Source organism: Centropristis striata, chromosome 23 (assembly GCF_030273125.1).
Source record: "Centropristis striata isolate RG_2023a ecotype Rhode Island chromosome 23, C.striata_1.0, whole genome shotgun sequence".
In the NCBI taxonomy this organism is placed as follows: Eukaryota; Metazoa; Chordata; class Actinopteri; order Perciformes; family Serranidae; genus Centropristis; species Centropristis striata.
Genome location: NC_081539.1, coordinates 5,105,842 through 5,121,616, shown reverse-complemented (window position 1 = coordinate 5,121,616; position 15,775 = coordinate 5,105,842). Strand labels below are relative to the sequence as shown.

The window sequence follows — 15,775 nt, the reverse complement described above, 5'->3', positions numbered from 1 at the left end:
TTCTGAAAGAGTCAGGTCGGAAGTGTATCTGTTGATGCTGCTGTAGTCATGTGACCGTCCCAAAATCACGTGTTCAACAAACTCATGAAGAGAATTATTAGTTTAATTCACTTTGGGCCAAATTTCCCAACTGATAATCAAAAACAATATTTTATATAAACACAATAAAGAAGACACATTTTTCATCTTCACCTTTTAATGTTAATAGTGCAGTTTTACAGCAATTTATACGATTAAATCTACCATAAACTTCATGTGAGGACAGAAACCTTCACTTTTTCTCCACTAAGTTCAAAAACACACCAGATTTTCTTATTATTTCTACTGCAAACAATCTGAAGCTGTTTCTATCTTCTACATTTAATGACAAGATGCTGAGACGACTACAAACGTTTCTGTTGCAATTTAATTTCAAGCATTTACTAAATAATTTTTTTAGTTTTACCCCCGTCAGCTTCCACACCAATCCGAACTGCTGTGACCTTAAAAACCTCCACCGTTTATGTTTGACCCCAAAAAATGAGATGAAACAGACAGGAAAAAAAAGGAAAAAAAAGTTTTTTTGGTGTTTACCTTTGATGCATATTTTACTTTCTCAGCTGTAAATCTGGAAAAGTAAAGTTAGTAGTGAATCTAATTATTTAAAACCTTTTTTTTTAATTAAGACACTGTTTTTATTTCCACCATATCATATCATATCTCTATTATTATCATTATTTTATTATTGGACATTAAATTAAATGGTTACATTTTTTTTACTAAATAAAGTAATAATACTCATAACAAATCATTTTCAAAATTATTTTAAATAATTATGAATTAGTTAGACATTCAATAACATTTTTGTACCATTTTATCTCAATAAGACTATAATAACCCTAATAAATACATATTTTTATTATTAATAATAATTATAATAAAAATAATAATGTATTGTTACTGTCATTATTGCCATTATTTCAAGTACATTTTTCAATTAAATTTTTTTTATTATTGTAATTTTTTTGACCATGGAACTCTGTAACCTGACTTTGAATCGTGCTGTATTGTAAATAGTTTATAATAATAATAATAATAAGAAAACGAGTGAAGAATCTTTCTGAAATTGAAACATTTAATTTTTTAATTTCCCATTTTACTTATTTTATTATTTTCCATGTTCTCTGTGCAATGGTTGTTTCTCTTGTGCTATGGATGATTGTGTTTGTGACAAATCAATTATTTGATTTAAAATCAAATATTATAAACTATCAAATACAAAGTCAACATGATGCAAGGTCTCCTTCTTTGATGATGAGATATTTCTTGATTTAATATACAAGTATGAATTTTTAAAAACTAAATTCAGGCGACATTTTTAGACAATTTGTGCTGTTTTTCTTTGTTCCGCGATGAAGCTACACGTTGAAATGTTGAAACACCATCAGGTAAAAAAACATCCAAAAAAAAAAAAGAGAAAAAGAAGACAAGTTGTCTTCTGCATCATCAAATTCTTCACAAACTCAGAATTTAAAATCAACTTCAAAGAGATTTCTGCAGCCGGATAGAAGAAGTCCGTTTAGTATTTTTTTACTGCGATTCTTACAAAAACACAGAGTGGAGTCCGGCGTGGGTCGATCCCAGCAGGACGCCATGAGACGAGGTCTCAGCCGTCGGTGCCTCTCAGGACGCTCTGACTTCATCATCCAACACGGTGAAAGAGGCTCCTCCTGCAGCCTGCAGGGGGCGCTCCGTCCTGCCCGTTCAAAGGAAGCAGTAGGTGGGTGGTGGCGAGGGCGGAGGGGCGGAGGAGGCAGCGGCGCCTCGTCCATCCGTCTCCTGTTACAGCGATTTTTTTTCAACACGGCGGGATCGTGAAGAGAGAGCGAGCCGGGCGGGCGTTAGTCGTCAGCGTCGGGTTCTAAAGGAGGACCGCCGTCCTCACACGACACCGGGAAGGTTTTCTTTCCTCGACGCTGCACGTGGTCCTCGTTCCTCTTCTCCAGGGCCACGATCTGGGGGGGGGGAGACAGAGAGATTAACTCTGCTGTTTATGCATGTGTGTGTGTGTGTATACGTGTGTGTGTGCATATATGTGTGTGTTTGTGCATATTTGTGTATGCATGCGTGTGTGTGTGTGTGTGTGTGTGTGTGTGTATGTGCATGTGTGTGTGGGTACATGTGTGCATAGATGTGTGTGTGTATAGCCGTGTTTCCTTTAGGGAGAAGCGTGGTCACCAGGAAAGTCTCAGGCCACGCCTTCTCAAAAATCCGCTCACTCTGCGTGTCTCCACTACAAAAAGGCCCCCAGAAGAATTTATGAGACTCTGGAGGTGACGTACGGTTTTCGATCGTCACGTTATCGCTTAGCAACAGTGTTGACTGTGATCTGTGATCACATACGTGACGGGAAGAGCATCAAATGTAAACAATAAGGAAAGAGACGAGAGATGGAAGGAGCAGAGCTGCTGTAACAGCTGCACAACAACTGGGCCAATCGCTAACTGGACACAGCGTCCGCCGCTTATTGTAAAGAAACTGGCACGCTAACTGTACACCGAGTGTCTGGTGCTTGTTGTAAACAAACAGAGGTCACTAACTGAACACATGCTGCTGCACATAGACACTGTACTGCTACAGAGCTAACTGTTAGCACGGTGCTACTGTGCACCTCATTCCAGACTGCACTATGAAAGGACACGAATATCACTTTGTCTTCACAGGATCACTATGGACGCCCTGAGGTGAAGAGCTGGCACAGATCTTTCCAGCAGCATAGCAGGATTTGCGGGACCACACTATGAAAGGGGCTTATGTTTCTTCTCGCTTGTGACTACTCGCTGCTTCGCCGGCTTTTAGAAATGTTCCATGTTGTTGTTCGCTTAGCGTTCTATCCAATCAGCAACCAGGCTTTTTCCAGGGGAAAAAAATGGCCAGTCAAACAGCCGCTAGGGCAGCTCACATTAGAGGCGTTTCGGCGAGGGAGACCCGCCCCGTGTGTGTGATTGTGTATGCATGTGATTGTAATTTAATGTGTGTGTGTGTGTGTGTGAGACCTCAGCGATGAACTCTGCTTCGTCTTCTTCTTCAACATTAATGTTCAGTCCGCTCACAGCGTTGAAAAGCTCGTACACACTCATCGCCTCACTCACTCCTCTCTTCTGGAAGAACTGCAACACACACACACACACACACATTTAGTTGTTTAAAAAAAAAAACGTATCTGCAGCAGACATCGGCAAAAATATTTTAACTTGGAATAAAAAGCCAAAGAAAAAAAAAACCTCCTCAAATAAATTAAAATAATCAGCTGAAATACATTTAAAAAAAATGTATTTATTCATTGAACAACACTGATCTATTTCTATATTTGTACCCATTTATAAATATTTATTCATAACTATTTATTTATTTATAACTGCCTCTTGTATTTATTTCAGGCATTCCATAGAAAGTTAAATTATGTCTAAAAAAGTAAGTAATAATAAAAAAAATAATACATTCAATTTATAAATAAGTAATAAATATAGTATAAATATGAGAAAATATAGTTAAATAAATACATATTTTATTTGAAACAGGGACATTTGAATTATTTAATTTATTTAAGGTCATTTTCTTTCCACATTTACAAATAAGAAGAGCTTTGAAATAGATGTGGCATTCTGAAGAAAAAGAAACCTATTTATGAATTTACTTATAGAAGTTAGTGAATATAGTTCTATAAATAAAATATGTATAATATCTAAATTTATATAGACTGCGAGAAGTCAGAAACCACCAACATCAGACCAAAGTCTGTGTAAAACTGCAGTTCTTCTCTGATTCCTGCAGCTTTTACAGCCTCTGGAACAGGATTCAGGATGACGTGTCGGCGTGTGAGACGAAACTGGAACTCACTGTGGAAACGTTCCTGCAGTCTCTGAAGAGGAACTCCAGGGCGTGGGGGTGTGTGGGCTCCACCGACTGACTCACATCGATCAGCCACACCTACACACACACACAACACACACACACACACACACACACACACACACACAAGAGTCAATCCGTCTCTCAGTGTTGTTTTATTATCAGCTGATTGAAGGCAGGAAGAGAAAGAATAAGGAGTAAAGAGGGAACGAAACAAAGTGAGGGACAAAGTTTGGCCTTATTATTATTCTTACTATTATTATTATGATTATAATTTAATTTAATCATTTTTTGTAATATTTTAACTGAATAAAGGATATAGAAATAATAAGATTCCATTATTTAGATTATGATTATATATATATATATATATATATATATATATATATATATATATATATATATATATATATATATATATATATATATAATCATAATCTAAATAATGGAATCTTATTATTTCTATATCCTTAGTAGGATAGTAATAATAATAGTAATAATAGTAATAATAATAATAATAATACAATTTAGACTAGTATTATAAATATCATTAATTAGTTCTGCATTTAATTTTGGTAAAAATTCTTAATGAATAAAGATAATATATATATATATATATTATTTAGATTAGAATTATAAATGTTATTAGTTATGCATTTAAATTTTGTAATATTTTAACTGAATAAAGGTATTAATAATAATAAAAATAATAATAATAATTATGCATTTCATTTTTGAATATTTGGAAAAAGTAAGAAATTATTTGGATTCAATTATAAATATTTTTAATTAGTTACGCATTTATTTTTTGTATTATTTTAACTGAATAAAGGTAATAATAATAAATACGTATGATGATTATTAATAACAGTAGTAATATATATTATTATGCATTAGTGTAATTTTTTTAAAATTAAATTCTCTGACAATCAATTTTAAAAATAAAGTTTTATTTTAATTATGAGATTTTAATCTTTTTTCAACCATTTAACGTTACTTTAAAATGTGACGTATAGTATTACATTACATTACATTACATTACATGTCATTTAGCAGACGCTTTTGTCCAAAGCGACTTACAATAAGTGCATTCAACAGTATTATACAGTAGTATAAATAATTTACAATAATAATTATTATTATTATTCTTATTTATCGTTACATTTCAGTACTTTTCCAATCGTAATAATATCTTTTTTATTGATGTTATTGTTTTTACTTTAGTAATTTTTTAAAATGCATAATTTTCTTTTTTTATTTAACGATAGATTTTGTCCTTTGTCAGGCAAAAGTTCTTGGTTGATAAAAAAAAAAAAAATACAATACATTTTATGACTAAAATCTGACAAATTAAATAACATATTTATATATAATATAATAATAATAATTATTATTTTTTAAATTATTATTGGAAAACTTCTGGAACTCACTATGTTTTGTTTCTTGTAAAATATCTAATTTTAATGCTTAAATAAATGAGAAAAGATACAGGAAGAGAATCAGCTGACAGAAACAAACTGAAGCGAATAAAAAGATAAAAAGGTGATTCGTACCTTTCCTTCGTGCCACAGCATGTTGTACTCACTGAGGTCAGCGTGAACCAGGTTACACTCCTGATACAACTGCTGCATCACCTGCACACACACACACACACACACACACACACACACACACACACACACACACACACACACACACACACACACACACACACACACACACACACACACACAGTTTAATGTAGCAGAATAATAGTATTAGGATCCAAAAACCACAGCAGCAACATCAAAGCACAAAACCAAACACTTTGTTTTGAAAGGATGCACTTCAAAGACTAAAATATAAATAATTCATTTGATTTGCCAGATTTCAGTCATGAAATGTAATATTTTTTATTTATTTTTATTTTATTTGTAACTTCAAAGTGTTAATAATTTTCATTGTTAGTGAATTACTAAATTGAAGACCTAAAGTTCTCTGACGTGATCACTGCTGAAACCAGTTATAAATAACAAATCAGTTCTGATAGAAACGTCAATAGCATCAACATGTTTACGACATTTCAGAAACAAACCATGTCGTCTAGATGCAGCAGAGTGTGTGTGTGTGTGTGTGTGTGTGTGTGTGTGTGTGTGTGTGTGTGTGTACGTACATGTAGGACCTGGTAGAAGGCGTTCTTCATGTCCTCTGAACTCAACATGACGTCTTTGAGTTTGGGAGCAGGAACGTGATCTTTACCGATGAACGACATCACCAGGATGTGTTTCTTCAGCAGCACCACCTCGGGACAGGGAATCTCCGCCTTCCTCATCCTGAGCACACACACACACACACACACACACACACACACACACACACACACACACACACACACACACACACACACACACACACACACACACACACACACACACACACACACACACACACACACACACACACACACACACACACACACACACACACTATAGAGTCATATTCATACACTCAGAAACCTTTTGACAGACACTTTGAAAACAGGCATGGATATATATATATATATATATTTTAATATGTGGCAAAAAATGTAATATGTGGCAAAAATCAATAAATATTTTCATAATTTTTGGTAATGTTTTGTCTTTTATGGTAATTTTGTGTATTTTTTGGGTTATTTTGTTTCTTTTTTGGCAATTTGTGTATTTTTTTGTAATTTTGTGCCTTTTTTGTCCTTTCTGATTATTTAGTGTCTTTTTTTCATAATTTTGGGTAATGTTTTGCGTTTTATGGTAATTTTGTGTACTTTTTTCATACTTTGTGGGTTTTTTTTCTCTTTTTTGTCATTTCTGATTATTTTGTGTCTTTTTTTCCATAATTTTTTAGTAATTTTGTGTCTTTTACAGTAATTTTGTGCCAGGTTGTGTACCTGCTCAGGGTGTGTACCTGCTCAGAGTGTGTCCCTGCTCAGAGTGTGTACCTGCTCAGAGTGAGTACCTGCTCAGAGTGTGTACCTGCTCAGAGTGTGTACCCGCTCAGAGTGTGTACCCGCTCAGAGTGTGTACCTGCTCAGAGCGTGTACCCGCTCAGAGTGTGTACCTGCTCAGAGTGTGTACCTGCTCAGAGTGTGTACCCGCTCAGAGTGTGTACCCGCTCAGAGTGTGTACCTGCTCAGAGTGTGTACCCGCTCAGAGTGTGTACCCGCTCAGAGTGTGTACCTGCTCAGAGTGTGTACCTGCTCAGGTTGTGCATCTCCTTCTCGGCCCACAGGCGGATGATCTTGCGTGGGTTCAGTTTGCTGAAGCGGTCGATGAAGCGGTAGTCGTCTTTGATGTAGCGGTCTCTGTTCCTGAACTCGTTGAGCGTCGTCTTGAAAACCTTCAGCACCACTTCATCAGGGACAGGCTGCTCCTCCAGGCTGACACACATCACATAAACCATAAACCACACAGCTTTTGGACGCTTTTTGACCTTTTTTTTTTTTTTTTTACAAAAAACCAAACAAGCAGCTGTCCCTGATCGTCTTGTGGTTTTCAGGTTTTTAAGGTGCTGTACATGGGTCTTGTGCCGGACTGGCTCACAGCTCTCATCTGAGCATGAAAGTATGTTTACTTTTTTTTTTAAATGGACAAAAATACACCGTTTACCACAGGCGGAAATCTTTGCATATCAATAAATTAGAATATGATGGAAAAGTCCATTTCAAGTCAAATAACCCCAACCAAGTATTGAGTCATATAGTTGGACATACTGTTCAGAGGCCAACATTTAGATATTAAAAAGACTTTTAAAATTGGTCTTTTGTAACATTAAATTTTTTGGGACAGTGAATTTTAGGTCTTCATTAAATGTAAGCCATAATCGTTCAAATTAGAAGAAATTCAATTAATAAAAGACGTGAAATGTTTCATTCTATATAGTGTGTTATTTCACCTTTTTGAATTGAATTACTGACATAAAGAAACTTTTCTATGATATTTTAATTTATTGAGATGCCCGAGGAGGAGAAAATCTTCTGTCAGAGATTTAGAGAGGCAAAAACATCAATATTATTTGAAGGGTTGTTAAGAGAATTGAAGAGGACAAAATATCCCATTTTCACTTATTTAAAATTAGTTTTTAGCAGTTTGAAGAGGACAAAACATTGTTTTTACTTATTTTAATATTTTTAAGTGTAGAAAAGTCATGTTTTATGGACTTTTATAGGTCTATAATTGATGTAATTCCTTCTAATTATAATGATTATGGCTTACATTTAATGAAGACCTAAAAGACCAATTTTAAAAGTATGTTTAATATGTAAATGTTGGCCTCTGAAAAGTATGTCCATCTATATGACTCAATACTTGGTTGGGGCTGTTTGACTTAATGGACTTTTATCACATTCTAATGTATTAAGATGCACCTGTAAACAGGTAGAGCACCATAGTTGTTGTTTTTGTTGTTTTAGAGCAGGGGTGTCAAACTCTGGCCCGCGGGCCAAATTTGGCCCGCAGTGTAATTTTATTTGGCCCGCGAGGCAATACCAAATGATTATATTATTATTGTACTATAAAAGCTGACCCGCCGGTATTATACGGCGCATTTACCGCTAATACTACAAATCCCACAATGCCCTGCTGTTATTTTGGCGCGTCAATCAGGACAGGACCCAGAAACGCTCCTCTGTGACAGTCGTCATAGCAACCTCAAGCTAGAGCTGTCTCTGAGCTAACCCTTCCCAAAAATGGTGAAAAGAAAGGCAGAATTTATTAACCTGTTGAAAAAGTTTATTTTGATATTTAAATCAGAAGGATGCAAATAGAAAAGAGGCATACGATTTTTATTTAATAAATTAATGACATTCATGTGTTTTTTATTTGAAATTTGATTTTGGATGTCTGCTCTATTTAGTTATATACTGTATGTTTATAAGCGTTGCTGGTTCCATATTTAATGTTAAAGCAAAACATGTTTGGTATATATTAAAAGGTTTATTTGTTCAATGTTGGCCCGCGATTTTATTCAAGTTTTAAATTTTGGCCCATTGTGTATTTGAGTTTGACACCCCTGATTTAGAGGAATGCTCGGTACACAGAACAACAGTCAGGCATGAATAAGAACTCAAACATCTGAACTAAACTGTGTTTGTGGACTAAAGGCCAAAACACAGAGAGAAATCTAAGTTTTAAAAGATATAATAAGACCAAACGGGGCTGTGCCGTGGACTCACCTCCCTCCGTCGGCGTGGAAGACCACCGACTCTTTCCCGGTGCTGATGCAGCCGTTGATGTTCTCCAGCACGCCGGCGTTCACCATTTTATACATCAGCAGACGAGTGCGAGGGTCCACCGCTTGTTCCTGAGGAGACAGAGGTCCAGAGTGACGGGGAGGCAACAACCAGTGTCTTCATATCATTTACAGGTGTGAATCAGTGAATCAGATACCAGATTTCATTTTCATCCAACGATGTCAGAAAAGGCTGTTTTAGCCTCTCAGCTATGGAGATTTCTTTCTGAAGGCAGTTTAACTGTTTTTCTTACAGTAAAATTTAAGAATCAATGTAAAAATAAAATAAATCATAAAAAATAACTTTGCAGCATTACTTCGACAACTTCCCGATATGATATCCTGACGCACAATTTCTACTTTTTTCCTGTTAATTCTACTTTTTCCAGTGGTAATTTGGATTTTTTTTTTTTTTGGGGGGGGGGGGGGGGTAATTTCTACTTATTTCTTGTAATCTTAGCTTTTTTTCTGGTATTTCTACTTTTACTTATCTTAAAAAAGAAATCATAAAAAAAATGGTAAAAAGGCCGAAATTTGCAGCGTTACTGGTAATTTCTACTTTTTCACTGGTAATTTTGATTTTTTTTGGGGGGGTCATTTCTACTTTTTTCTTGTAATCTTAGCTTTTTTTCTGATATTTATACTTTTTACTGAAGGCAGATTAACTGGAGCTTTAATGTAGAAAGATAAAACATTAAAACATTAAAAAATTGATAAAAAAGCACATTTTGCAGCATTATTTTGGCATTAACTTCCCAATATGATATCCTGATTACATGGTGCCTTTAGATTCCTTAGATCTTCTAGTTTCATACGACACCAGTATCTCCAGTATATTCATAAAAGTGAGGAAAAAAACGTTGAAAATATCGGGCCGTCTGAATGCTAAATATCGATACTTGTCGGCCATGAATCGATATAATATTGCCATGCAAAATATGGCGATAATATGCTGTATGGACCCCCCCCCCCCCTATTATTATCATATATATAGTTTTATATGAATACGTACAGCAGTGGAGTGCTCCTTCTTCTCGTGCAGCCTGGCGCTGCGTCTCTGCTCGCTGTAGCAGTGCTGCTTCAGGGAGTTGAACACCTGGTTGGACAGCTTCAGGTCCATCCCCAGCCCGTCTCCCACATGGACCTCTGGAGCAAACTGAAACACATTAACTGGTTTTAGTGCTCTGTGGGGACGTCGGTGAACATAATTGAAGAAACACAACACAGCGTGCGTCTCACGTTGTCCATGCGCGCCGTGTTCTTGCGTCCGCAGGTCACTTCGTCATGTTTGGTGGTGATGTTCTTGCCTTTCCCGGTGAAGCCTTTCCTGGGGGTCGTCTGGGGCTTTTCTGATGGATCAAACACACAAACACACAACTTTAGAACTGATGTGATAATTAAGACTTTAACTCTCTGAACCCCAACGAGCTGTTTCTGGGCGTTTCTTGCTTGTTTTTATATTTTCCTCTCTGTGTCCTTGTGTTTCACTGCAACATATAAAATCTCTATAAATCTATAAGTCCTGCAGCTCTGTGGAATCAGCACAATCACAACAACTCAAACAGCTAGAATGACAGAAATCAGAAAGATTTGTTGAATTTCTCTGATAAATTATATTTTAAATGTGAATAAAATGTAATTTATATATAAACACTTAAACCAGTGCCCACATGTGTCATGAGCGTTGGAAAAAAGACACAAAATAGTCATAAATGATGAAAAAGACACAAATTTTGCAAAAATTATGAATAAAGATGATCGAAAATGTATGTATGTATGTACAATTAACAGTTTTCTCCACATATTGAAGTATTGTCAGGTTTCCAGCCCCTCCTGTCCTCTCCTCTCTGCTCTGTGTAAACAGCCTCTCCTGTCCTCTCCTCTCTGCTCTGTGTAAACAGATTTTCGGTGAATATTTGTGTTGTATGTGTTGTGCTGTGTAAGTTACCGGCTCTGTAGGGGTCGTGTCTGGTGTCCTGCCAGTCCACCTCGTCCTCTGAGCTGTCGCTGTCTTCATACGGATGGACCATGCGGTAGTTCTCAAAGGAGATGGACACTGGACACAAACATCAAAACATTTTATTTTTAAATCAACTGCAGTCGGTCATTGATCCGGCTGTATTTTAACTCGTGTTCGGTGAACTTCAGACAGTTGTGTTTCTACCTTTACTGTCGCCGTTGAACTTCTTCTCCTCCCGGCGGAGCTGATCGTCAAACTCGCGGTCGAACTGCATCTGCAGCATCTGGGCGAGCATCAGGTCGCTGGTCGTTTCAGAAACCTCATCTGACATGAACAGATCTGCTCCCGGACTGACAGAAAAAGGTAATTTATCAGAAGAACACGCGAGGGAAAAGACCCGATAAACATGTTTCCACTGAGTACTTTCTGAGTACTTTTTGTAAAGCGGCGAGTGTTTTGGCTCCGCCCACTAGTTAGTTCCCCTCCGCCTCTGTTCCAATACAGGTACTTTTGTAGCGGCTAACCAACGGAGTTAATGTGACAACAGACCGACACGGCCAGCAGTGTTGCCAGCAACAAATCTAGTGACTTTTTCTGGTGTTACTGGAGACTTTTGGAAACTCGTTCCTACTCTTAACGAGTAGCAGGCGCCATCCCAAAGCACTCACAAGCGGCCGAGTACTCCTGCAGCAGTATCTCCCAGCTGCAGTCAGAGCAGGAGATGTTAACCCCTCAGCGTCCAGTCTGCAAATGAATCACGCGGGAAATCGCAACCTCAACCGTATCCAATCAGCATCGACTAGTTAGTAGCGGCTCAGAAAAGTACCGACCCGAGGCAGGTACTTTTCTGAGCCGCTAACCGGCGGAGTTTGGCGGATCCTCTCTCACAAACCACACCCTTATCGGCTCTGGAGGGAAAAGTACCTTAATGGGAACGCGCCTAATTTAACCTCAAACCATCCGGCGAGATTAAAATGTCTGCTTTTTTTTAAAATTTTCATCCAAATTTAACTGAAGAGAAGCAGGCTGATTAAAGTGAAAAAGGAAACAACGACTGGAAAGTATTGCAACCCAGGTGGGTAACACACACACACACACACACACACACAGGTGAAGCAGGTGAGAACTCACTCGCTGAGAGCAGGGAAGGCGTTGTTCTCCTCGTCCAGCTGTGTGGCCAGCTGTTCGCTCATCACATCAGCCAGAGAGCAGGCCGGGGCCGCCGGCGCCGCCGAACCCCACGGGCTCTGGATCACAACATAAAACACACACATTGTTATCCAACTCGGTAACACACACTAACCTCATTTAAACTACATCAAACTCTGACAATAAAGTCAAAGTTATTTTAGCTGCTGGACTATTTATGTTTTAGATTTTAGCTGAAAAATTAGCTTTTCTTCATATCTCTAAGAGCATTTCTGGAGTGACTGAACTCTGAGACTTCCACTGCCAGCAAATAATTCACTGTAATTATTGTGCATATGCCAATAAACACATTTAACTTGAAATGTAGAATAAACTGCTCAAAACTGGAGATCACAGGGAGAGAAGAGAACAAAAACACAGAGCTGTTTAAGGGCGATTCTTAAAATAAATTAGTTAAAACCCTTAAGGTGGCATACATTCAGTTATAAAACCACCTCATGACCTTATAAAACCACCTTATTATGTCATATTTACAGTATGATTAACCCACAGAGTGACTCATGACTGGACAGAAACAATAAAAGAAGAAGTGAGACAAGTTCAGACATGCCTGAGCTGAGTCCCGCCCACTGTCCTGACAAGGCCTTATGGGTAACACCCACAACATTTAGAGGCCAAGTTATTCATGATGAAAATATCTGTACATTTATATTAAATGGAATATTGCTCATGGACATATTAAACAATGGCTTTGTTACCATTAAAACTAAAGAAAGAAATATATTGAAGTTGATTGACAGCCATAACAAGACTGGTCACAATCCATCACAATATATTCAGGGTTTCTACACCTCTTAAAAAGTACAATTTCAATCATTTTCAAGTTTCCCAAGCATATTACTTTTTCATCACATTAAATTAGATTTTATCATGTTATAAAACAACCAAAACTATGTCTAGGACTGTTATTCTACAGAAACTTAAAACAGTTTCAAGTACAGTCAAATCAAGTGTTTTGGGGGATTTCCAGCTGCCGTAGGAACCCTCAATATTATGTTTTTATTTATTTATATTAAGACATGTAAAGAGGATGAATTAAGGTTGAGAAATAACTAGGCCTGTTACGATAATTACTATATCGACTTATCGTTTGATATATAAAAATAGATTTTTTTTTCTGGACTCAAAATATATTGACTTTTTGTGTTGTGTTTAAAGTAAAGCTGCAGATGTTTGACAGGCAGTAGGAATTGCCCATTTCAGCTGTTTGTATGTAATTATAATAATAAAATAATATAATACATAATGATTATCTCATTGCAATATTTTGCTAACAGAGCCTGAAAGTCTATTTTATTTGTTTTGGTTGAAGTTTATCTAGGATATTTTAATATTTCTTTTCCACATTTCAATTCCAATGTTTAATATTCTGGAGATTTGAAAATTAATTGCTGTGGAAAAGGATGAAGTTATTATGCTGTAATATCGTTGTAAAACTAAAACGACATGTGATAGTTTCTGGGAAAATATATTGTCCTAAAAAATGTGTTATAGTAACAGGCCTATTTGTCATGTTATAAAATAACAAATATATGTCTAGGGAGGTTATTCTACAGAAACTTAAAACAGTTTAAAGTACAATCAAATCAAGTGTTTTCAGGGATTTCCAGCAGCCGTAGGAACCCTCAATATTATGTTTTTTTTAAACATTAAGACATGTAAAGAGGGTAAATCAAGGTTGAGAAATAACTTCATAGCTATAATGGCTCATTGGCATCTGAGGTGACAGGGTTTTCACAAATAACAGTTTATTTTCAGGTGTAACTATTTTAGCTGCTGGACTATTTATGTTTTATATTTTAGCTGAAAAATTTGCTTTTCTTCATATCTGTAAGAGCATTTCTGGAGTGACTGAACTCTGAGACTTCCACTGCCAGCAAATAATTCACTGTAATTATTGTGCATATGCCAATAAACATAAATGTGTTTATTGGCATGTGCACAATAAGTACAGTGAAATGTAGAATAAACTGCTCAAAACTGGAGATCACAGGGAGAGAAGAGAACAAAAACACAGAGCTGTTTAAGGGCGACTCTTGAAATAAATTAGTCAAAACCCTTAAGGTGGCATACATTCAGTTATAAAACCACCTTATTATGTCATATTTACAGTATGATTAACCCACAGAGTGACTCACGACTGGACAGAAACAATAAAAGAACAATATATTCAGGGTTTCTACACCTCTTAAAAAGTACAATTTCAATCATTTTCAAGTTTCCCAAGCATATTACTTTTTCATCACATTAAATTAGATGTTATCATGTTATAAAACAACCAAAACTATGTCTAGGACTGTTATTCTACAGAAACTTAAAACAGTTTCAAGTACAATCAAATCAAGTGTTTTCATTGATTTCCAGCAGCCGTAGGAACCCTCAATATTATGGTTTTTTTTTTTACATTAAGACATGTAAAAAGGGTAAATCAAGGTTGAGAAATAACTTCATAGCTATAATGGCTCATTGGCATCTGAGGTGACGCGGTTTTCCACAAATAACAGTTTATTTTCAGGTGTAACTTGACCCAGAATGTCTCTCATCACGGCTCAGCCCGAGACCGACCGCCGCTGACTCATGTGTCCGCTCACAGAGAGATAATTTCGGCCTTTTAAGGAGAAGAAGGACCGGTGAAGCGGCCATATTGGATGACAGCTAGTAGCCGCTAACAGTAGCCGGCTAGCCAGCTAGCTCACTTAGCTTTGTGCAGAGTTAATAAACGGACATGACACCACAGAAAACAACTACTAAACTCACCTTTCGCGTTTCTGCTGCGACTCCTGTTTGATCCATGATTACAACGATATCGATAATCGATTTTTTTCCCTCGGAGTGAATGGTTGGCTAGCCGCTGATGCTAACGTTAGCACGGTCCGCAGAGGGCAGGTTTGTCGACGAAAATGTCCCGAAAAAGAGACTGACAACAACGTCCCGCGATGTGACGAGGACACACAAGAGTTGTTAGGACTTTAGTGATTGTAAAAAAGCCGATTTAGAAGTCTGTAACGGAGGTTTAACACAATCTGACGGTTGAAGAGAAGACAGAGACGGTTTTCAGTTAGCGAACCTTGGTTCAACAGGAAATACGTCACTGTTAGGGGAGGCTCCAAGGCGCCTTCATAATAAAAGTCCTTCCGCTGTTATTTAAGACAGTAGTTCTCAACCTTTTTTAGTCGCGACCCCCAATTTAACATGTTTAACATGCATGTTGTCCGCGACCCCCGCTCACTGAACACAATCTCACACGCACAGTTCAGATCACCCAAAAAAGAAACAAAATGACCAAAAAAAAAGACACAAAATGATAAAAAATGACACAAAATGAGCAAAAAAGAAAACAAAATGAGCAAAAAAGACACAAAATTAGCAAAAAAAGACACAAAATGACCCAAAAAGAAAACAAAATGACAAAAAAAAGACACAAAATGATCAAAAAAGACACAAAATGATCAAAAAAGAAAACAAAATGAC

The 15,775-nt window shown here is 36.7% G+C and overlaps 1 protein-coding gene across 1 annotated transcript; it reads right to left on the bottom strand.

The window, feature by feature from the left end:
- Positions 1-178: 178 nt before the first annotated feature.
- On the bottom strand, positions 179-15,412 carry riok3 (RIO kinase 3 (yeast)). Its single transcript, XM_059327085.1, has 13 exons — positions 15,062-15,412; positions 12,227-12,342; positions 11,300-11,445; positions 11,084-11,191; positions 10,375-10,484; positions 10,148-10,291; positions 9,080-9,207; positions 7,103-7,285; positions 6,044-6,203; positions 5,445-5,525; positions 3,880-3,969; positions 3,036-3,149; positions 179-1,994 (listed from the first exon to the last, which is right to left on the bottom strand). The coding sequence occupies exons 1-13, from the start codon at positions 15,095-15,097 to the stop codon at positions 1,881-1,883; spliced, it is 1,530 nt and encodes a 509-aa protein (XP_059183068.1). The 5' UTR covers positions 15,098-15,412; the 3' UTR covers positions 179-1,880.
- Between the last annotated feature and the right edge of the window lie 363 nt (positions 15,413-15,775).

Excerpts from the sequence above, each read along its gene's own strand:
- riok3 (XM_059327085.1), bottom strand. The coding sequence starts at position 15,097 with ATGGATCAAACAGGAGTCGCAGCAGAAACGCGAAAG. Across the intron at positions 11,446-12,226 it reads GCCTTCCCTGCTCTCAGCGA|TCCGGGAGCAGATCTGTTCA; the intron begins GTGAGTTCTCAC and ends TTTTTCTGTCAG. Across the intron at positions 1,995-3,035 it reads AAGCAGAGTTCATCGCTGAG|ATCGTGGCCCTGGAGAAGAG; the intron begins GTCTCACACACA and ends CCCCCCCCCCAG.